Below are 25398 nucleotides of genomic sequence, written 5' to 3'. Positions count from 1 at the left end.
GAGATAACTTGCGTAACTAACGACGAACGTTTTTAATCCCGTATTCCGCTAGAGGCGTGCAATTACGTACACTTCGCCTTAAAGACTTTTTATTTTGTGTTTGAAAGCGAAACGCGAAATCACAAAATAAATCCGTTTTTGCTTTCGCAATTTCGTGGTTTTGCCTTTGCGGAAAAAACAAACGCTTAAACGCGAAATTTGCCTCATTCGGCTTTCATAACACAAATGACAGAAAATATATTTTGAATCAACTGGAAAAAGGGTAAATTGCGAATTTATGTCAAATTTATAGGGGCATTAGCTACGTTAAAGATAAAAAATACCAATTTAAATGTGTTTTTGGGGGGTTCAATTATTTTAAAATGAAAGCGAAATAGTGAAATGATAATTCGTTTTTAGCAGCCAGTATGGTTTAATTTTGTCACAATAAGCTAAGAAAATCGAAACGTGATGAATTATTTACTTGCAAGTGAATAATTCGACTTTCGCCATCATGAATCCGTATTCTGACATTCAATCTAACCTCTTAAAGTTCTAGTTATGGATTATGTATATGTTCAGTTATCAATAGGAAAAGAATGTCAACATTGAAAGTGAAACAAAGGTTAATCTTTTGACTGATTCGATCCTCAAAAAATAATTCTTAGTTATGCTCATCGTATCTTTTTTTTACTAAAAACTTGACTTTTCTGCCTATTTATTTCAAATTTCATGGTTGTTAAAAATGTTTTATACTAAGAAAACAATTGCTATGGTTAATTTATGGTATCAAATCAAAAACATTAACCGATTATTGTTTTTTTTATTACTAATGTCTATTTGTAATAATTATTTGTAACATGCGCTATGGGCCGATTAAATGGTTTAATCAAATATTCGAATTCGTATTACTTCGAACTGCAACTTCAACTCGAACTCTGAACCCTGAACAGTTAGCCACACTCTTGATAATACGCCAATTTTCATTGGGCGAAAATAGTTACAACATTGGTTTCACTTTCTCTTTGACACATGACAGAGAACAAGTTTGCAAATACACTTCATCTACAACTAAATTCTTCATCGTCGTTGAACTGTTGAAAATCTTGACCAATAATCAAAGTTTCAACAGGGCGCCAGAAAAAGAGTAATTCTATATTTAAAAAGCAAATAAAATTGAGAAAGGAAATGGTGAATATGTCAAAGCGACAACCACCCGACCATAGAGCAAACAACAGCCGATATATATATATATATATAGGTTAAATAAAAAAAAAAAGGGGGGGGGCGGGAGGGATACACATTTGCTTTTCGTTCATCTGGTCTGACACTATTAAATAAATATACAATATAAGGTCAATGTCACGAGAATAAAGATATAAACTTTTTTATGTGAGGCTGAGAAACTCAGGAAGGGCGAGGGAGGTTCCCTTCCCCAGTTTTGTGCCAATTTTTTTTTTACGTCTTTCTGACATTGACCTAGGTATGTATATAGATTTTTTTTTCTTTTCTGGGCAGTAAGAGTTATCCTTTGTTCCATATGTACAATGTAGGCAACTGACTCTCCTCATAAAAAAATAAAAATACATTTGTGTCTGTATTTCTATCTGTATTTTATTTTTCATTTACATGTTGTACTGTTAAATCAATCATCCTTAATCAGAACGATAGTTGTATGTGTGAGTGTATGCGAGTGGGAGAGAAAGGCTTTTTATTTTTACTTTATGTGATTACATGTTTGTTATAAGCCCTATGATTAGGAAATAAAATATCTTTATCTTTATCTTTATCTGTAGACGGTATAGACGTTTAAAGGATTAATGTGCTAGAATTAAAAATTAAAGAATAGAGGAAAATGGCAAACAATATATTGAATAATGCAGAAAAAATCACAGACCCCTCCTAACCCAGACCATACCAGCTACCATATTAATCAGACTATAACTTGATAGAAAACAAGAACATCGAACCCCAAACTACAAATAGTGACAAATTATATTGACATCACTGGTAGATTTGATGCTGCAGTTCCTCAAACCCATATATATACCCTTTAAAAGCATAGAGAGGAAAAGCATATTTAGCAAAAGGCACGAAGGAGTAAATCTGCACATTTGAATCAATTTGTGCCAACAGGCCATAAGATTGAGGGTTAATAAGTCCCTCATATATCAGTTGTGTCAACATGATGATCAAAACTGCAATTATGATCATCCCAATATGGCGGACACAAATTCAGGCAAATTTTATAAGGCCGATTTCTCCACTTTAACAGCTATACTATTCAGATTTATAGAACATAACAACTTCACAATACATCAATTATTTACACTATGGAACAAATTATATGTATTTGAATGATATGAAAACATGGTAAATATATTATCTAAAATTACTTTTTTCCATTTCTACAGATATTTTGTGATCTAGACAGAATGGGTGTGATGCTGATGTCAATACTAGTTGGTCTGGTTGTGCTGATTTTGTCATATGTTGTCATAAGGTTGTTCACATTTATAAGATGGTACAAGAAAATAAAAAAAGTATTGTCACATTTTCCAGGACCCAAACCTCACTGGCTGTTTGGTAATGCATTGCAGGTAGGCACTTGACATTGACTCTCTATTAAGCTCCTAGTATATGTTTAAAGGGGGCTAATGTATATCAAGGTTCTCAAGCAAACTTTTTTTTTAACAAATGACAGCTGTATATATTTATCTAAATTTCACCAGACTAGATACATGAGATACATTCTCTTTGTGATGGGATTGCTTCCCTTAGAACATGTAGTAGATGTCGATTTTGCAAGTAGAATCTTGCTCTCCGGTTACATCTTGAAATAGAACTATTTTGTTTAATTTTTCAGTAAATAAATGTTATTGATAATGTGCCTTTCAGACCCTGCAGGTTAGTAAGGGTTCCAAAGTTTATTTTCTGTATATATTATGACTGTGGAGAAAGTATATACCAATCAACCCATACATATTCTAGATTCCGTCCCTCTGTTAGTCTGGGCCAACATCTGTGGAGAAAGTATATACCAATCAACCCATACGTATTCTAGATTCCGTCCCTCTGTTAGTCTGGGCCAACATCTGTGGAGAAAGTATATACCAATCAACCCATACATATTCTAGATTCCGTCCCTCTGTTAGTCTGGACCAACATCTTTATCCTTTGTTTAGTTGACTTCTTACTTTGCAAAGATTGACCTTTTCAACATAAAACATTTGGCCCTACATGAGTAATTGCATCTTAATGAAACTTTCTACTCATTTGAATTGTATCATGTATATACCCATCTTTTTTAAAATCATATTACAAGTTGAATTTTATTGCAGATAGGATGTTTCCACGATTTTGTGTGTAGAAATCATGAAGAGTATGTAGAGAAACAGAATGCTAAAGCTTACACTTTCTGGTTGTTTATTAACCGTCCAATTCTTCAACTTACACATCCTGATACTATCAAAGTTTTAATGAAGTCAAATGCACCTAAAGCCAAGTCTGGGGCAGGATATTTATTTGTCTTACCATGGCTTGGTGAGTTTTAATAGCTAAATCTTGTGAAGGATTCTTGTTTATGTAATCATTGCTTTTATTGTAGTTAAAATATTATGAAGGACTTTTGTATATGTTACCATATGACTAATTGGTTTGCAGTTATATTTGGTGACAAACTTTGGTTTTGCTATCATTGATCAGTGAGTAATTTAAGAATCTAGTGTAAAACTAAAGGTTAAAATAAAACATTACCATACGTTTGTTTTAGAATGGTGGTAAAAGATAAGTGTAAAGAATCAGTGTATACTAATTTTACAGGAGACAGTTTACTAGTGTCAGATGGACCAAAATGGGAACGAAATAGACGTTTGCTGACACCTGGTTTTCACTTTAGTGTACTGAATGGTTACTTCGAGGTTTATAATGATGTGGCTGATACATTATTGGTTAGTACGCGTTCATGTATTAATCCTATTCTCCTAAAACATTTTTGATTGACATTTTCATTAAAAAAATATAAAAAGCTAGTAAAAAGTATTGTTGAACCAAACCTCCCTTAATTTCATTTTGGTAGAGTTTGCTCTAGTAGGTACTGATAGTTTTCAGGATCATTAAATAAAACTATTAAAAATGGCTGAATTGATTACAACGCTATGCTACACTGCAAACTTCATTGGTCCCTTGTACTTTAAGTGTTGTCAATTTAGCCATACAAAAGCGGACATAAAAAAAATGAAAGTGCATGCTTAAATGAATCAATATTCTATGTTTTACTATGAATTTACCATTCTTTTCAAAATATCACATTTTAATTTATTTATTCTTTAGGAAAAATTTGCCAGTTCCTGTAAAGATGGTAAATATATAGAAATTTTCAAACTAGCCAGCCTGGCTACTCTGGATACCTTACTGCAATGTTCCTTGTCATATAAAGGGAATGTCCAACTTGTTGGGTAAGGTTATTTACAGGATTATGACTTCCTGTCACTTGGATATATATATACATTGTACAACAAATACATATACATACTAAGAAATGAACTTACAGAAAAAAGTGCATATATTGACCTTAAATCTGGATATAATGGTTAATCAACATTTTTATTTTGATTGAAGCCTTCAAGGGATCAGATCATTTCGGTGATAATTAGTGATTGGACATAAACTTATAAATGAGGGTAGTATTGCTCTTTACTGTCAGACGTTAAACAGTCATTTTCAGCTACTGTTAGCGTGAAATTGCAGAATTTTTTGAAATTTTACCTTGATTTGTCATAATATCCTTTACAAGATTTGTCAGAGTTCTCAAATAATTATCATGCCATTAATTTTGGAAAAAATTAGCATGATTCGTCAAAGGCATTCAATATTTTTATCGTCTCAAAAAAAGTGCACATTTTATCGTCATGCACCAAAAATTACTGTTAATGTCACTTGGCAAGAATTTTTTAAGGTTTATTCGTCATGAAGGTACCCCCAATACCACCCTCATACATATTGCCCAAAAGTCAAAAACTTTATGTTCTGAATGTTGAATTGATGAATCAACCTGAAAGAGATTTAGGATGAATCTTGATATCAAATTGATATCAATTTAGTCCTTATTTTTTGTATATATAATTTCTTGCTGCTTTGTAGACCTATTGGTGACCTTCTGCTGTTGTCTGTTCTATGGTTGGGTTGTTGTCTCTTTGACACATTCCCCATTTCCATTCTCAATTTTATTGTCCTAATTCTAGTCTAAATTGGTTCACAAACATTAAAGAAAATTAATCATAATAAAATCAGGAGTTGTTCAAATCATGGAAGTAATATTAAAAAGGAAAAACAACAACTAATTAGCATATGTATTAACGGCCTGCAGAGCTCTGTACTAAAGTCATATGATTTTATCCAATTATAGTCTCAGTGGCAAGACCCCTTTAGTTACTATCTGTGATACCGCAGTTGTAAATTGGCATCTGACATTTCTTATCAGTCACATGATTTTATCTAGTCCGGTAATTATAAAGTACCAGTGTGAAATCCGAGGTTTATTAATAAGAAGGTGGCACTGTATCATATAGAATCTCTACCTTCAGAAAGAAGTCGTATGATGTAAAAAAAACTTGAAAAATGGATGAGAATTGTTCAAACTACAACAGTTTAGCATGGAAAATTGTATTTGATTTAGCATATTTTTGCTTTTTACTGTTTGTTTTAAACTGTTCTAAAAGTATTTTCCGGTTAAAAGCGGATTCTGAGTAAAGCAGTAAAATACTGATGAATTGATCAGGTTTCACATGATGTTTAACAAAATAATGTAGACAAATCTAGACATGGATTTTTTTACTGTTGAAATGTGCAAAGTTAATTGAGATTTAAAAAAGGATATTTACTTTCAAGTATTCTAAATTTATGTATATGTCATAAATGTCATTGATCACTTTATTGAAACTGGACAACTAAAATTGGGTTAATATGTTTGTAAATATATATTTTTTTATAACATGTTTATTGTGGAATACTTGTATTTATATAACAAGCTACGGTACAACAAAAATTAAAACAAAGGGACAAAATGAGCTTGACGCTATCTGTCTTACGGCAAATTCATTCTTACACGAATTAGTTTATGTATCAAGAACTGTAAATTAAAGGATAGAACCGTTTAGAATTGTGAATATTTTAATTGTTTAATACACGAAAGACTTAGATTATTATTATTTAATAAAAGGGGGTCCAAACATATTTTTTGTGCAATCATCTTCTTAACTGAAGGAAATGGCTTTTTAACTGTCTATAAATATTAAAATTGAAAATAACTCAGCCATGTATCCAATTTCATATGTCATAATATAATGTGATAGCTGTCAGTTGAAACTATTAAGATCAAACTAACAAGAAATAGGAAAATTGAACTAAAATAAAAATTGAACGAATGACTCTATTTGGCAGCATACATCAATGGAATGTAACGAATGGACTTTTTGGGTTACTTTGCATGTATTTACGACAAAAATTTGTCTGTTTGTAATTTTCCATGAACATGAAAATGACCGAAAAGTGTCAGTGATTTGATCGATCACATGCGCAGAATCAACTTCCATGCCAGATATTAAACCAATTAACGAGTTATAGAAAGATGGGTGGTAACACAGATGAAACTTTTGAAGTGACCACTTTGTTATTCCTTTTAAATATTACTTCCATGTTCAAATATTGTAATAATTTTTTTCTAAAGTTCAAAGTTTGATTTCCAGATTGGCTGTGAATCAAAGATTTTTTTTGAAAACTTAAAAAAATCAATCGAAGCAAAATGATTTAACAAATTTACATTTGTATTTTCAGTGAAAATCATCCTTATGTAAAAGCTGTGAAAAGATTGGTGACACTGGTTTTAGCTAGAGCACTGTAAGTTACAGACGACACAATGATTTGTGACTGTTATTTTTATTTGATTTTGATAGAAAGAAGAAGGAACAACAGTAAATGAGCTGTAAGAATCGTCTGTTGGGGACAAAGTTGGGTATAATAGTATATGATTCATTTATATTTTATCATCCTGAATGTTCTTGTAATGATTGCCACTGGACATTAACCAACCATCAATCAATCATAGGATATTTATTTTTTTCAGTAGCCATATATAGTTCTTGTTTTTCTCATTGACATATTTCCTTTCACTGCATTTAAAACAATGGCATCAATCATAAAAAAAGCAAAATATTCCAAAATATGATACAGGTTTCAAGTTTCCTGTTTGAATGGTTTTACACTAGTCATTTTTGGGGCCCTTTATAGCTTGCTATTTAGTGTGAGCCAAGGCTACATGTTGAAGTCCGTTCTTTGACCTATAGTGGTTAACTTTTTACAAAATGTGATATGGATGGAGAGTTGTCTCATTGGCACTCATGCCACATATTCTTATATCTATTTACAAGAATTGAATATTATACAAAATTTACTGAGTTACTTTAGCATTGTACAAAATTAAGTTTTATTTCATTTTAAAATATTATTTTGTTTGTAGGAATATTTTTCTGTACAATCCAATACTGTTCAGGTTGTCTTCTACTGGACGAGAATTCTACAAACTTTGTGACTTTGTTCATCAGTTTTCTGAAGATATAATTGCAAAGAGGAGAAAAGAATTGGTAGGTATAAAACAATCATCTATAAATGGCTGTTAGTGTTGCTCTCCACCAATTGCAACTTATTCAAAATTCTGACCAAATTGCAATTGGTTTTTTACAGTGACTTGACTGTCAGTGTTGCTATCCACCAGTTGCAACTTATTCAAAATTCTGACCAAATTGCAATTGGTTTTTTACAGTGACTTGACTGTCAGTGTTGCTATCCACCAGTTGCAACTTATTCAAAATTCTGACCAAATTGCAATTTGTTTTATAAAATCAAATTGTTCAACTGGTCAGAAATTTGAACTAACTGCTGTAGAAAACCACAGTCAAGTAGTGAAAGAGCAATGTGATAAATTAAACATTAAGACTTTTTTTTTTTTTTTTTTATCTTTATTACCCTATAAGACTTTATCTCCACTTTTATGATGTTGTGACAAAATCAGTCTATCAGTTTGTATAGGTATATTATAGTCATTTCCATGCTGAAGGAACTGTTATTATTTTGAATTGCTATATTAAAAAATGTCCAAACTTAGTTTGCATATAGTTTTTCTTTCTAAAAGTATTCTATATTATAGCGAACCCTATGATAGTTTTCCATAGATTCACCTGCAAGTTACCTGTCGATTTAAACTTTTGGCAGTTCTATTGTCCCATCTAACAAATACAACAGGTATTGTTCTCTGTATAGTTTATTCACCAGGACCTTTAAATTTCTTCTAGGAGAAATATATCACTCATTGATTAATATACCTGAACAAAAAATTGAACTGTCAATGATGAAAAAATACTTATACCAATACTAAGAAAGGACTCACAAAACTGCATGTGGTGTTGTATTTATTCAATACCAAAAACTCGTTTTTAATGTGTTCAATATTAATAATGATTTAAAAATTAAACGTTGATTTCTGATCAAATATTCAATAAATATTTTTGTGTGTTTGATAAATAAAAATTTGAATATTATTATTTTTAAATTAAGGTCTTCATAAACATAGTCTATAAATTAACAACAACAAAAAACATGCAAATTCATTGGAAAATACTAAAAAATGTGTCTAAAATAAACTTTTTATTATTAAATCAGATTTTATATTGAACAGATTGAAAATATATTAATGATATATTGAATAAATACAATATTACATACAGTTTATGTGAGTTTATAGAAGTATTTCAATAAAAAAACAGATAATTTTTTGGTCAGGTAAATTAATCAATGAGTGATATATTTCTCCTAGAAGAAATTTAAAGGTCCTGGTGAATGAACTATACAGAAAACAATACCTGTTGTATTTGTTAGATGGGACAATAGAACTTACAAAAGTTTAAATCGACAGGTAACTTGCAGGTGAATCTATGGAAAACTATCATAGGGTTCGCAATAATAAGAATCAGACATTATGTGAATTAAAACATTTTGTATTCAGTAAAATATGTGTAAAATTGCAATATGTTTGTAGGAAGTGTCCATGGGGAGATAATCATTTTTTCTTTCAAAAAGTTTTTATTCAAAAGAATAATATTTTAGGTTATCTTTCCATGGAAACTTATCAATAGCATATTGTTATTTCACACATTTTTTTCTGAATATATGATATTTTATTTAAAATGATATCTGATGAATACTTTTAGAAAGAAAAACTAATGCTTAGTTTGGACCTTTTTATAGCAATTCAAAATAAACAGTTCCCCTTCAGCATGGAAATGAATATAATATAACTATACAAACTGATAGACTCATATTGTCACAACAACATTAAAGTGGAGGTAAAGTCTTATAGGATTGTAAGTATGTTTTATTTTATCACCTTGCACTTTCATATTTTGACTGAACAATTTGTTCAAAATTCTGACCAGTTGAACAATATCTGATTCTTATAAATATAGAATACTTTTAGAAAGAAAAACTATATGAAAGCTTAGTTTGGACAATTTAATAGCAATTCAAAATAAACAGTTACCCTTCAGCATGGAAATGAATATAATATAACTATACAAACTGATAAACTAATTTTGTCACAACATCATTAAAGTGGAGTTAAAGTCTTATAGGATTGTAAGTATGTTTTATTTTATCACCTTGCACTTTCATGACTTGACTGGTTCAAATTTCTGACCAGTTGAACAATTTGATTTTAAAAAACAAATTGCAATTTGGTCAAAATTTTGAATGAGTTGCAATTGGTGGAGAGCAACCCTAACAGTCAACTCAATGTAATTTCAGTGACAATGTCAGGTGCATCATTAGTTTCTAGCGATAAATTTTCATATTACTCTACTGTACTGAGAAAGAAAATTATAAGTCTGTAATATCAAAGGAAGATTTCATAAAATAGCGATAATCAAGGTTATTGTTGATCATCTCAAAGAGATTGATTTTCTTGCTTGAGCCAGTACGGCGAAAGTGAGAAAAGCAATCTAGTTGAGATGACCTATGATAATCTGTTTATCGCTATTTTACCTATGACGACATTGTCAATTTAATGTCAATTTCATTAGCAAAGCCATGTGCCCACTTGTTTCTAGCGACAATTTTCATATCACTTGACTCTGTTTTCATATCACTCAACTCCACTCAGAGAAAGGAAATTATCAGTCAGTAATATCAAAGGAAAACTTCATAAAATAGTGATAAAACGTATTTATCAAAGTTTCATCAAGATATTTTTAGATCATTCATTCGTAAATGAGAAAGTGATTAACTCATTAAATAAAAGTTCTTTTCATTTACAGGCTAATAATCAAGATTCTGAGAAGAAAAAACAGTTAGATTTTTTGGACATTTTATTAACCGCTACAGATGATAATGGTAATGGCCTGACAAACGAGGAGATCAGAAATGAAGTAGACACATTTATGTTTGCAGGTATATTTTAATGTAGGATTTATAAATGTGTCTAGAAGAGTCCAGGATATCACTCTTTTTCATGGAAAACTAAGTTTGTCTGTCTTGTCTAGTTAACCGAACACTATAAGGTAGAGAGTGTACATTTCTATTGCCTGTTCTTCTGTCTTTTTGTTTACTTGAACAGGTGAACCACGAATTCAAATTATCAACGAAATACACATTTTCTAAAGGCTTTATATACAGAGATTGGCAAAACCACAAAATCTTACACCCACAAAAAAACAAGTTTTCCTTAATCCACAAAAATTGACACCCAAGAAAATAAATGAATCCACTGTATCTGTCCATAACTTAAGAAATTGTGAAGCTTGAGTCCTCAGAAACATTCTTCTTTTATTTTTATTATTATGCAGTTATTATGCAGTTATTATGCAGTTAAGCTGCATTATGTGAACACCCTAGATTTGTGTTCTACCCAATAAATGCTGAAATACTTGCCATTGTTATTATCTAGCTGGCTACTATGTTATATATAACTAATTGAACACTTTTTTAATACTTTTTATTCTGGATTACAAAAAATATGACCAGAAAAACCTTAAATGATCGTCCAATCACCCAAAAATTTTGAAGTTACACATAGGAAGTAATGCTCATTAGGAATCCTTGTGTAGTTTATTATGACCTGTGCTTTTGGCTAAGATGTCAAAGAACAATTGTATGAAATATTTAATCACCGAAAATCTCTTAAGACAAGTAGTTTAGATTTCCCAAATGGCAAAAGTCGTAGGAATATTGTTTGTCATCAATACGTAGTACAACTACGTTAGTAGTCTATTATATAATAAGTTCAACTGTTCATGCTGTTGGCGGCAATTTCAAATTAGAAGACGAAATTATGATCTTTTCAATTTGGAGACAGGGGTGCAAATAAGCTGTGGTCCGAGGTCCGCGACCTTCCACTTTTGCAAGCGTAATTTCGACTTGGTTTCTAGCTACGCCCGACGGAGTCACCTTCCACTTGAAAGAAAATAAGAAATAACTTTGCAAACCTTTTCAACAGTCTCCAAATAAACTCTTATTTTCATCATTATTATTCGACAGCAATATTCATTTTGTTCAACCGCTAGCTTTCTACAGAAAATCGCCGACAAATAATGTGTAAATTCAAGTAAAATCGTATCTGATTGACAAAAACAACATAGTTAACACAATAACAATGGCTGCACAAAATTTTACAATAACGGAAATGATTCTGGAAGCAGATAAGGGTAATTCCGGGTTTTGGTGATCAACTACAAAAAAATCCAGGCAAGTGACAAAATACATAGATCTATGCATGGTAAATGAGTATAAACACTAGAATTGAAAACCAAAAGATATATATGTAAAAGATAGAAAAAGCAGAAAATATTTTATACAGACACTCAAAATTACTTTTTGACAAATTTTAATGTCAAATGGAGTCACCCCACCCCCTCCTGTTTGAGAACTTGGAAACGGTTGAGATCCCCACCCATTAACCATACATATTCATGTTTGTGACACTATGAAAAATCAAATGAAATGCAGGGAGAGTCGCTGGAGGTCACTGTCCTGTTTGAGGTCCTGTTTGAGAACTTGGAAATGGCTGAGATCCCCACACCGAAACAATATATATTCATGTATGGGCCAATATAACTAATTAAATGAAATATAGGGGGGTCCCTAGGGTCACTCTACCCCCTCCTGTTTGAGAACTTGGAAACCAATGAGATCCCCACCCCTAAACCATATATATTCATGTATGGGACAATATAACAAATCAAATGAAATGTAGGGGAAGTCCCTAGGGTTACCCTACCCCTTTCTGTTTGAGAACTTGAAAACCGTCAAGATCCCCACCCCTAAACCATATATATTAATGTATGGGACAAAATAACAAATCATTTACATTTACTATGGGCAGGTCAGTCAGACCTAACCTTTGATCCCTGTAGTAGTGAACATTTGTCTGATTCGTGTCTCATAACTTTTGTACTATAGAACACACAAACTCAGTTTTCTTTCCAGGGAAACCAGTCTATTCATACTATTACATGTTCGTACTAAGTCAACTTGTACTACTAGCAGTCAACTTAAACCAACGTTAACTACCAAGTAGAACAACTGCAATTATTGTGAACTTGTACCACTGCAGACTCACCATAAAAAATATATATTGATATATGCATTGCATTTGAAACCTTGATAATATATAAAGTATTTGCCTTAATAATTAATTCATTAGATAAACATAAATGTACTATATTTGAATGTTTAATGTTGAAGCACCTCAGGTTTCATAATTATGTTTGCCTTGGTTTTTGGTTAACTGCCTTCAGCGCTTACAGCACTTTGATTGAATCTGTAACTGTTGATTATTTTTTTAAAGGTCATGACACAACAGCTAGTGCCCTAAGTTGGAGTATGTACAGTTTAGGTAAACATAAAGATATACAGGAGAAAGTTTATAAAGAGGTCAGAGAGGTCGTTGGAGATAAACAATATATTGACAGGTACTTATTGGAATATATAGTTTTGATATTGATAAATATATATGTAGGACTCTGAACCCCAATGGTACTCAGAACTGCAATGGTCACGCTGAGGTGTGATGGTTGCATTGTGATGTTATTTTGTTGATAGCTATGCTGAAGTGTGATGGTGCAGTAATGCTGAAGTGCAATGGTCTTCACTTGAACCATTTTCAAAGCTTTTTATGTCGTTGTAGAAGTCAATTTGTATATATATATATATATATATATATATATATATATATATATATATATATATATATATATAAATAATAATTATCATCTACATCCGATTTCACCTGGATAGATGCACGCTTGATAAAGCTAGTTGGTCTAGCGAAATATTGCGTTTATTTTCATCATTTTGTAAATATTTTAAACATTCTTATATTTACACACTAAATAGTGTGTTAAAATTACATTGTTAGGCAATCTATAATTTTATTTTTGTAATTGAATTAATCTCTGTACTGATTAATCCACACTCCCATAGTATGTCATGTGCTGCTATTTATAGGCACTTATATATATATATATATATATATAAGAAAATTATTAAAAGATAAAAACGGTTTCAATGCATCACTTTTTTACTAGTACTTTCACTGCTTCCGCAGATCTTCAGGTAATGTGACTTGTAAATATTTTAAACATTCAAATATATAATGCAACCTTACAGATCTACCATTGTTTGGCTGATGTTTAGACGAATTATATATACAGAAAAAAGTAAAATCACAAAAATACTGAACTCAGAGGAAAATCAATTCAGAAAGTCCATAATCACATGGCAAAATCAAATAACAAAACGCATGTACAGGCATTTTCAAATGTAGAAAATGGCTGAGAATGTATTTTCAGCCTTTTATCACAATCACTGCTGGTGATCCGATGGATAAAATCTGTTGTAGAGTTGTCACTAGTTCAGACGTACTTATAATATAATTATTTCTGTGACTGCATCTTACATTAATTTGTAGGATCCTTTAAAATAGATAATTCAGCTGATCTATAACAATTCCATCTTTATGCCTTATATATATCATGTACTGTGCAACAACGCTAGATTAAAACTGATGAGGAAAGGTAACACCATGCCACCAAAAGCTCTATTTTTAAGAGCCTAGGTGGTTGAGTGGTCTAGTGCGTCTTGCATAGTGCAAATGAATGTGATTTGGTGCCAAGATATCTCAGTAGCATGAGTTTGAATCCCAGTGAGGAAAGAACAAAAATTTGCTACTGCAAATTTACAGATCTAACATTGTTTGGCTGTTGTTTAGATGAATTATATACCGGGGTATACATTGTATATCTTTGCTTTATTTAGACAAAATAAAAGGTAACGCAGTCCTTTTAAACAAAAAAATTTCCTATCAACAATAGTTATTCTGTTTTTTTTCATGAAACATGATGAACATTTTTATAATGAAAAAAATTGTAAATAATTGCCATAGGCATCACAGGTTCCAAACTTTGGACATGCACTTAAATGAATAATTTACATATTGGGGTTAAACTTGTTGTTTTAATTTACAGCCCCTCCTTTTGAATTCAATCATTAGAACTAGCAAATGAGAAAAAAAATACAAAAAATTAGTACAGGAAAAGCTCATAACTATTATATAGGTGTGTACTGGTGAAAACACCAGTAAAAACAAAATAGTTTGTTAAAGAATGCTCTCTTTGGTCAATAATGTCACAGTAACACACTTTTTTCACGAATTTTATGTTTCAATAACATAAAAACTGGTATCCAATTTGCATAAGGTAACAGTGCATGTTGATTCTTTCCGTTTTTGATGCTTTAGAAATGAATTACTGAATGAGTTTTTGAAAGAAATTCTTAGGCAATTTTCTCACACATATTTGCTAAAATATTTTATTCAACGTTTTTCATGTTTTTATTTTTTAAAACATTAAAACTGATGCGTCCGAATCGCTTTTCTGGATTTACCTTCATCAGGAACGCTCAAAGCCAAACATTTGAAATTCGATATGTATAAGTACCAAACCCGTTGAAGAGCTATATGACAAAAATACCTAAAATAAATAGCCAAATTCATCTAAAGTCAACTTTGCCTGAGGGAGTTGAAACCTTAGTTTCTTAATATAAATTTCAAAATTTATAAAAGGATAATTTTAGAAAAAGTTTGTTAAATCATAAATTATGTTGTTTCTTTTCATTACATCCGTGTTTTTCAGTGATGATATTTCCAAAATGAAATACTTAAGTATGTTTGTAAAGGAAGTATTACGATGCCATTCCCCAGTCCCTACAGTTAGTAGGATGATAAAGGAACCTTGTGTTGTGGAGGGGGTAGAATTCCCAGAAGGCAGCATTTTTGATCTGAGTATGTTTGATGTTCACCATAATTCACATGTATGGCCAGAACCATGGGTTAGTAGTTTGTATATATTAGTACGTTTCTTTTTATTTAACCCATATTTTTCAGTGATGATATTTCCAAAATGAAGTACTTAAGTATGTTTGTAAAAGAAGTATTACGATGCCATTCCCCAGTCCCTTCAGTTAGTAGGATGATAAAGGAACCTTGTGTTGTAGAGGGGGTAGAATTCCCAGAAGGCAGTCTTTTTGGTCTGAGTATGTTTGATGTTCACCATAATTCACACATTTGGCCAGAACCATGGGTAAGTATTTCAGTTTTGGAAATCTCCCAATTACCGAATTCATTAACTGAACCATTAATGACTTCAGTACCTTCAATGTTTATTTGGTTTTGGCATTCATAAACAAAAAATGGCATGCTGGGAACAATTTCAGACAGAACTAAATGTATAGGCAAATTTCTAGAATTCTACCTGGTAGAATTAAAATCTATCTATGGGTTGATTAAAACCGATGTCAAATGTTCAAAAACCCTTATCGTTTTCTTATATATTTATAATTGCCAAAATAAAATAAATTCTGAAGTTACTGAATTCGTTAATGATTAAGAGATTACCGGAACTGATTTGTATATATTAGTACATAATCGGATCTATATTACCATAATTTATGTCAAGTTGTGACCCAAGGCTACAGAAAAATTGGAAATTCCGTGATAATGAACCACTTTTTGGTGAGTAAAGATAGAGAGTAAAGAAAACTATTTGAAAAACAGGTCTACAAAATACAGTGCTTTTATGATCTTACACAAATATAATGATAAAAACCTGTAAGTTATTTCATATGATGAATTATCTTACACAAATATAATGATAAAAACCTGTAAGTTTTTTCATATGATGAATTATCTTACACAAATATAATGATAAAAACCTGTAAGTTATTTCATATGATGAATTATCTTACACAAATATAATGATAAAAACCTGTAAGTTTTTTCATATGACGAATTATCTTACACAAATATAATGATAAAAACCTGTAAGTTTTTTCATATGACGAATTATCTTACACAAATATAATGATAAAAACCTGTAAGTTTTTTCATATGACGAATTATCTTACACAAATATAATGATAAAAACCTGTAAGTTTTTTCATATGACGAATTATCTTACACAAATATAATGATAAAAACCTGTAAGTTTTTTCATATGACGAATTATCTTACACAAATATAATGATAAAAACCTGTAAGTTTTTTCATATGACGAATTATCTTACACAAATATAATGATAAAAACCTGTAAGTTTTTTCATATGACGAATTATCTTACACAAATATAATGATAAAAACCTGTAAGTTTTTTCATATGACGAATTATCTTACACAAATATAATGATAAAAACCTGTAAGTTATTTCATATGATGAATTACTACTTATTCATTGGAAACAAGATGTTGTGAAATGTCCATTAGAATATAAACACCTCTATTCAGTTGATCAACACCCAATACGACTTTACGAGGACATAATACAGGAAATTATGAACACAATCATTTTGTAACACATTTATTAATCAATTACTTTTGCATTAGCTCTGTATTAATGACCTGTTTTCAGTTTTTAATACATGGTTAATCAAATTAATAGTCACATTAATAAGACAATGTTTCTCCCTATTATAAAGGACAGTAGTTTGTTAGTAGATAATTTGTATGGAAGACTCAACTACCATCAAACATGTAGTATGTACATACATCTGAGACAACATCAACTAAAACACTAAAACAATTACCAAATTTATATTATCAACTTCTTTGATACCCTGTTTTTAGTCGTTTGTATATTTATAGACGTATTTACACTTGTATTCACATTTGTCCTCCATTACGTAAAATCACCCTGTGGTATATTGAACCCCCTACTATAGACCTTGAATTTCAAAAATTCAAGCTATCCTAAATCCTTAACATAGTTATAATACTCCAGTTAGTAGTTTGTATGTATCTAATATACTGGAAAAGATATTTTGAAAATTTTACTTAGTCATGGTATTTAAGTTTAATACATACAAACTGCTTATTGGTGTATCGAACTACATACAAAAGTTAGAATTGCCAGAATTTTTTAAATTAAAGGTCTAGAGTAAGGGGTTCAATATACTGCAGGGGGGTCAAAATACCATGTCTAAGTAAAATTTTCAAAATATCTTTTCCATCAAGTTTAATACATATAAACTACTTGTTGGTGTATTCTAACTACATATAAGAGTTAAAATTGCCAGAATTCTTTGAATTGTCTGGAGTAAGGGGTTCAATATATCGCAGGGGGTCAAAATACCATGACAAAGTAAAATTTCAAAATATCTTTTCCAGCAAGTTTAATAAATACAAACTACTTGGTGGTGAATTCTAACTACATAAAAGAGTTAGAATTGCCAGAATTCAAGCTATTCTAAATCCTTAACATAGTTATAATACTCCAGTTAGTAGTTAGTATGTATTTAATATACTGGAAAAGATATTTTGAAAATTTTACTTGGCCATGGTATTTTGACCCCCCTGTGGTATATTGAACCCCCTACTATAGACCTTGAATTTCAAAAATTCAAGCTATCCTAAATCCTTAACATAGTTATAATACTCCAGTTAGTAGTTTGTATGTATCTAATATACTGGAAAAGATATTTTGAAAATTTTACTTAGTCATGGTATTTTGAACCCCCCCCCCCCCCCCCCCCCCCCCGCGGTATATTGAACCCCCTACTATAGACCTAGAATTTCAAAAATTCAAGCTATTCTAACTCCTTAACATAGTTATAATACTCCAATAAGTGGTTTGTGTGTATTAAACATGCTGGAAAAGATATTTTGAAAATTTTGCTTAGCCATGGTATTTTGACCCCCCTGCGGTATATTGAACCCCCTATTTAAAACCACAAATTAAAAAAAAGGATAGGCAATAAATTGTAAATTAGATTATCTGCAATACTCTCTATTAAAAACAGGGGGGTTCAATATACCACAGGGGGGTTCAAAATACCATATGTGAATAATGACCCCGGGGTCATTTTACCGCATGGTATTTTGACCCCGGGTTCACTTTTAAGGGGGTTCAAAATACCATATGACACCGGTAAACTTTGACATCATAATTTAAAACATTTGACGTCACAATTAAAAAGTGATTGTTGCTTGACGTGAAAAATGTTAATGGAGGCAAAATATAGCTAAATACCCAAAGTGTAAATGAGACAATATCTGAAAAAGTCTAGTTTTTGGCAATAAGAAAAAAACAAAAAAAATTCTTTAGACCCGGTATTTTAATAGCACAAATCGAAGAACACACATTGGGGATATAGGAACTGTTGTCTGTAATTCAAATACTTGTTTAATAAGGAAACAATGGCAATTTAAAAAATGGTACAAAAAAAATCCAGTTCTTTCCTGTTACCAAAGTGAATCAATTTTAAAAAGTTTCTAATGGGAATAAGGAATAAGTTTAAGACACTATTTGTGGTTTACTAGTATATCCTGCAATAGTTTATCAAATGCCAATTATTGATTTTAGCATTTGCAATACAAAAGGTTTAGAAATATACTTAAATATAGTCAGATATGTCGGTAACATGAAAGAATCTTGAGTAACAGGACAACGGTAACAGGACAGAGTTGGTAACAGAAAGGATTTTTCTGCTTTATTTTAAAGTTTAAGAAAAATAAATCATTTTAGATTGGTCACAATTGGAAGATAACAGCAAACAATGTCATTTATCCTTTGAAACTGTATTTGCAAGATGAAAAATCTGCCCAGGTAATGAAAAATTCTAAAATAAATTCCTTTCTGTTACTATCTACTATACTAGAATTGCACAATGTTCTCTGCTGTTATCAAAAGCAAAAAACCTATTTTTTTATTCAATATACTGTATATTATTTTGAAATTTATTTGATATGGGGGTGATAACTTATATTAAATGAAATGGTTGGCATATAGTAGATTAACTGTTCGATTCTTCAGTGAAATTGTCTTGAACATCCGTCCTGTTACTGATGATGGTTATGCTGTTACTTTTGATCAGGTAACATGACAGAACGTAACAGAAAGGAATTACGCGATAGTTTTTGTCCTTTTTATCACATTAAATGTAAGTGTATTTCCTGTGACATATAACTTTTAAAAAGATGATATAAAAACACACTTAATGTTGTGGTGCACACTTAAAAATATTCTCAGAAAGTGTAAAAAAAGGCTATAACAGGATAGAACACCAATAAGTATTTTTCTATAAATTCTTACCTTGGATGGGCTTGAATTTTCAAACCTGGCCGCCTTTCCAACTATTTCTTTGTACTAATACATTCAGGGAATGATGCTCTTCACAATACATAATGGGAAAATAACTTTTGGTCTTGTAAACGTTTCCACAGGTAAAAAAAACCCAGTGGTAACAGGAGGGAAATCACCCCTGGGGACAAATTTTTTTTCTCTTAAAATTTGCAAAATTTTATTACATGCTATAGTTATAATATAAAAAGACAAATTAGGGGCAAGTTTATTAAATAATACATCATATATGTGAGAATCGGACGCCTGTTTAGTTAATTTGGATATTATTTGAATGATTTAGTTTTCAAAAAAACACAGGGGACAACATGATTTTAGGGGGGGTTGAACATTTAAATTACAATATTTTATTGGAAGAAATATAAGAATGAGTGTTTAATTGGCAGGCCATGGTGCATTATATAATTTAGTTTATACTAAAACTTAAAATTTTCAAAAAAGATGGTTGAATAAAAAAATAATTGCTGGTGAAGTGCGGGACATGGAAATTAGACTTTTTCAGATATTGTCTCAAATACATTTATTTATCAATCTAGGAAGCAGGTAGTATTAGTTAAGCTCTGCTGCATTTTTATATTTAAATATAGCTTAAATATACTGCAAATGTTTAAAATCTTTAAGAGTTTAGTTTAAATTAATCATTGTACAAATTTGTCATGTCATATTTTAAAACATTACTATTTCTACAGGAATTTAAACCTGAAAGATTTGAAGAAGACAAACACCATGAAATGGACCCTTACAGTTTTGTACCTTTTTCAGCTGGGCCAAGGTAAACATGAGTTATCTCCCCATGATTCTGATTTCAAACATATTGTAACGTTTTTCGTTTATTACATGCATCACTGGGTTTTTTTATCATGATCTATCATGGTATAATTAGATTACTTATTCTCATTAACCGTTATAAAGTAATTCCTTACAATCTATGTATATCGCCTTCAATCAGATTGTACTTGTTAAATGTCAAATCAATCATGTTAATCAGCTGGTGCCCGTTGCTTTGTTTATACAGGTGCCTCGGTTGACCTTAGCTCTGGGCTCCTGTAATATAGCTTCTATAAAATATTTCTTTGTTAAGAGTCATTTAACCATATTGTAATCTGGTAACTAGAGTAGTATAAAAGAGAGAAATAGATAGTGAGAGATTGACGATATACGAGAGGAGTGTTCGTAGGAGATTTAGGATTATGTCACCGTATTGTTGAGCCTTCAGTTTAGAGGTTGTAAACTTGTATTACTGTTACATGTACCTTGGATTTTGAATAATACAGTATTGAACTTTGAATCGACTTTGTGTTTATGTTAACTTGCAAGACTTCGTTCAGACTACACCAGGATCCATTTATTTATTTATGTGACCAGGATTCCTTTAATCACGCTACCAGAGATTTTTAGGGTAATCCTGTTAAAGAGAATACTTGGCATTTGTTGTTCATGTACGACACCAAACAACACAGCACAAACACAAGAATACACACTTGAGTTCAAGTTGCATCACAGCAAACTAAACCAACTCAAACTTTTTCCTCACAATATATTAAAGGTTCATGTGGACACATTGGCTAAAATGCTGCAATTTCCCCTCAAGACAAACTGGCACATCTGGATTTTTTTTTAAGGCAAAGCATATTCTAGATAAATAGATTTCTAATGCATCTTAAGTTTTAGAAAATTAAAAACTTTACTGAACCAAGAAAATATCATTTTTAACATGGATTATTGATATAGTAGAGATAATGTGAAAATTTATTGACTTTAAATAGAATGATTTGTAAAGTTGACAAGACATTCTAGCATGTGGTCAGTGTAAAAGTATGACAGATCTCTTTTATATTGTAAAGCATAGAAAAAGTTTCAATATTTTAGAAATACAGTACACCCATCATCACCTTTTACTTAAGTATTGAATGCTTCTTTTTGTAAATTCATAGGGTTGTAAAAGGGTTGACCCAAGTACATTTTGTATCAAGCGCAAAAGGGCTTCATTCTTACAATGTGCGCAAGGTCAACCCTTTTACAACCCTCTGAAATTATAAAAAGAAGCATTCAATACTTATAATTACATTTTTTTCCTAGGATCTAGAAAACATGATTCCTATCAAGTTTTTATCTAATTTACCTGTGCACTTTATTGTGGGCCCTCATGATGATCGTGTCATCATGAATGTCAAATTTTATTGTGTAATGAATGTCAATTTCAGAAGGACTTGAGATTGCTGTTAGCCAATCAAATAGCTTAATATAACGAAACATACTTGCAATGTAATTATTCATATTTATATGTTTGTTTCTTCTTTAGGAATTGTATTGGACAAGCCTTTGCCCAGCATGAAGAAAAAGTTCTCATCGCAAGAATAGTTAACAGGTATGTTTTCTGTATAATTTAATGGTATGTATATATCATATGGGTTAGGATTATAAAAAAAATATTTCCAAACTGTCACATCTTCAGGTGCTTTATCTCAAGTCAGAAACCTTGCAGTGGTTGTATTTATTCCCTCTTCAAGGGTTTTTTTTTTTGCTATTTGGGGTAATTTGATTTTATAGGCAGGATTATACAAACTCTGTTAAAAATAACAACATTTTAAGTGTTATCCTTTTATGTCCTGTCCCGTGCATTGTGTACATCCCAAAAATTGGTTTCCATTCTCTAACTTAAGTTTGCCTAAAACAAATGTTATAAAAATACTTATAACCACAAAACACAGATCAAGTTCGAAATTAGGTGGTGTCACTTATACCATTTATATGTTATGCCCCTTTATAAACATAAAAATTGCTGAATGTTTCGTTTTTGTTCTATTAACTTCAGTTTGCCTCAACCAAATATGTTGAACTTGTACACAATGATTATAATCACAAAATTGTCTTAACTACCTGAATCCTGCATCATTCTATTTGTGGAAGTTGACTCATGCATATTTACAAATGACTTGCCCATAGACACATTCTCCACAAAATTTATTAAAGTGAGCTTTTTAAAGCTTGACAAAGACTTTTTTTTAAGGCTATATATGTTTTTTATGTTGATGAGTTGTTGTACACTCATCATCTCCTTTATATAAATATCTTTTATACAGATTAATTAACGGCTTTCTCCATGGAAATGGTTTTTTTACATACTTGATTCTCATAGGATTTTTTAAATAAAAAAAAATCATCCGTTTTAAAGTACAGTATTAATGCATTTCGAAAACAAATATTTCATCAATGAAATTCCAGTCAGATATTTTCATGAATATCCTTTTTATATTAGACCCAATTTTTTTTAAGACTGATAAAGTTTGTTCATAGGTTATACGTTTCAACTGAGTCACTACACAGGCTTCATTATGGAGTAAAAGGGGTGGCGTCAAAAGGCGTCATTATGGAGGAAAGGGTTATTATTTGTTTTCAAAATCATTAATAAAAGCCCTTTACGTCATCCTTCCACTGATTCTTACAGAAGGATTATATTCTGTGATCAGTGGAATTTGGCCATATTTTAAGCATAATATATGTGAACTTTAATTTTCAGATTTGAGATTTCCTTAGATCCTGATCACAAAGTTGAACATTTCATGGAGGTTGTCATGAGAGCAAAGAATGGAATTATGGTCAATTTCAAAGAAAGAAGCTAAAGAGGACCCCCCCTATGAATTTGACTAACCCTTTATGGATCCGTAGTGAAACCATATAACTTATAATAGTGCATTTTTCTTTTAAAAGGGCATTACCGGTAGTTTTAGTCATACACAAGCTGTTGTATATTTAAGTTAATCCTAAGATGTATTACAAGTAGAATGACATTTGTTTTGTTATGATCGTTATTATTGTAATTTTATTCAAAATGTTTTTTAATCAATTTTGTAACTGCTATGTAAAGTTATATCTGAATCAGTATTTTGTCATATGATGATTTTATATTTATCAGACATACATACATACTATTCCCTGTTCACTTGTATTAATTAATATTTTTATGCCCCATTTATGGGCATTATGTTTTCTGGTCTGTGCGTCCGTCTGTTCGTTTGTTTGTCCTTCTCTGCTTCTGTCTGGCTGTCCCACTTCAGGTTAAAGTTTTGGGTCTAGGTAGTTTTTGATGAAGTTGAAATCAAAATAACTTGCAACTTAGTACACATGTTCCCTATGATATGATCTTTCTAATTTTAATGCCAAATAAGAGATTTTTTCCCATTTACACGGTCCATTAAACATTGAAAATGATAGTGTGGATGGGACACAATCCAGTTTTAAAAGTGTATGAAACCAAGTGCTGTCTATTGTCATGTACTCCTGCATGATAGTTAATTTGAAGTTATTTTGTTATATTTAGTACATGATTTCTATGGTTGTTATCCTAGATTTTGTTGTTTTTGCATTGTAAAATGCAGCCTTAGTTTTTCTATTGTACATGTATAAACTTTTCCAGACCCATTTCTAAATTTGTATGTTTACCCAGGCGTTTTTGTCTTTCCAAATTTATATGCTTTATACAATCATTGTTATAAAAATTAAAGCTTGCTAGTACTATTGGATTTTATTATGATTTATTATGCTGTAATAACGTTGATAATGCTTAATTGTAATGAAAAGTATTAAACTTTACATTATTTTATACATATGTATACATTTTTATTTCATATGTTATTTGCAAACAATCATGTATAAATACAATCAATTAGTTAAATAAAATGTTATATTATAAAATTTAATTTGTGTTGTTGATTTTAAAGTTCAAACTTTACTGACAATGATCTAGCCATTTCAGTGATTCATTTCACAAAAAAAAAACAAGTGATCATTTCAATACATTGTACAACTTTTAATGTCATAAGATGTTTTGTGAAAAGAGTCCCAGAATGAGACCAAGGTGAACAGTATATAAACTTACTAAAATAAAATAATCTAGAAGCCAATTCCACTTAAAAATTAAAGGAGTCTATGAGACTTTTTTCATGTTTTAATTTACACAGCATAATGCTATAATGCAGGTCCTTTTATAGATGATCAATGCATGTACACACATATGGCACATTTTCACTCAGGAGATCTCATATTCTTTTTGAGTATGGTATTGTGAAGTTGGGATTTTATTTTTTCTTAAAGAAGTTTTATATTGGTATCATAAACATGAATTTATCTAATTTTTTTTTTAAGGAACATGTATCGTGAAAGATATAAAATCTTCCCCAAAATCAGTTGGTCTGCTCCAGACATTTATAAACTTTTGTAAGTAGAACCATTCCATAGTATAGATACAAAAGCTATTGTTCTCTGTGGAACTTTAAATTCCAATTGGAAAATCCCATAATTCATTGATTAATTCGGATGGACAAAATGTTGACTCCTTGTAATTATGGAAATACATTTCCAATGCCAAATAAGGACATTCAAAAAAAGTTTTCATTCTGGCATTTTGATAATACTAATTATATACCATATGTGAATCTGCAGGTCCAGAAGAAGAAAAAATCCAAACCACTATATCACTCATTTACAGCTTCAATCGGTACCAGTCTAGTTTAATCATCAGGCAATACCTAGACCGTCCATTCATCAGCCAAATTAAATGCCCATGTATTCCATATTACAATTCTCATTATTAATGGTATATTAAAAGCCAGCACTTACAAATTCTCAACTCCCAAAAGGATCACCACCTACCACTTTGAAGATTTAGTGATTTCTATTTTTCATG

The 25398-nt window shown here is 30.8% G+C and overlaps 1 protein-coding gene across 6 annotated transcripts; it reads left to right on the top strand.

Annotated features, from left to right (window-relative positions):
* The first annotated feature begins 964 nt into the window (after nucleotides 1-964).
* On the top strand, nucleotides 965-24407 carry LOC139528752 (cytochrome P450 4A4-like). Of its 6 annotated transcripts, none has more exons than XM_071324934.1 (13): nucleotides 965-1170; nucleotides 2410-2579; nucleotides 3321-3522; nucleotides 3802-3929; nucleotides 4312-4436; nucleotides 6814-6876; nucleotides 7496-7619; nucleotides 10344-10476; nucleotides 12872-12995; nucleotides 15216-15411; nucleotides 20402-20484; nucleotides 22015-22080; nucleotides 23233-24407. In XM_071324934.1, exons 2-13 carry the CDS (start codon nucleotides 2415-2417, stop codon nucleotides 23333-23335), a joined length of 1512 nt encoding a protein of 503 aa, XP_071181035.1. In that variant the 5' UTR covers nucleotides 965-1170; nucleotides 2410-2414; the 3' UTR covers nucleotides 23336-24407. The 6 variants fall into 6 exon arrangements, with proteins under 6 accessions (XP_071181035.1, XP_071181030.1, XP_071181033.1 ...); XM_071324929.1 differs by lacking the exon at nucleotides 15216-15411 and adding an exon at nucleotides 15467-15662 and having other exon boundaries at nucleotides 982-1126; nucleotides 2394-2579; XM_071324932.1 differs by having other exon boundaries at nucleotides 996-1126; nucleotides 2394-2579.
* The last annotated feature ends 991 nt before the right edge of the window (nucleotides 24408-25398 follow it).

The sequence above is a fragment of the Mytilus edulis genome, chromosome 6 (genome assembly GCF_963676685.1).
Source record: "Mytilus edulis chromosome 6, xbMytEdul2.2, whole genome shotgun sequence".
NCBI classification, from domain to species: Eukaryota; Metazoa; Mollusca; class Bivalvia; order Mytilida; family Mytilidae; genus Mytilus; species Mytilus edulis.
Note: the sequence above shows the minus strand (reverse complement) of the source record. Positions and strands in the feature narration are given on the sequence as shown.

What these genes read in the sequence shown, in the direction of transcription:
- LOC139528752 (XM_071324934.1), top strand. Translation starts at nt 2,415, where the DNA reads ATGGGTGTGATGCTGATGTCAATACTAGTTGGTCTGGTTGTGCTGATT. An exon ending in GGGAATGTCCAACTTGTTGG is followed by an intron (nt 4,437 to 6,813) that starts GTAAGGTTATTT and finishes TTGTATTTTCAG; the next exon opens with TGAAAATCATCCTTATGTAA. An exon ending in AGACACATTTATGTTTGCAG is followed by an intron (nt 10,477 to 12,871) that starts GTATATTTTAAT and finishes ATTTTTTTAAAG; the next exon opens with GTCATGACACAACAGCTAGT.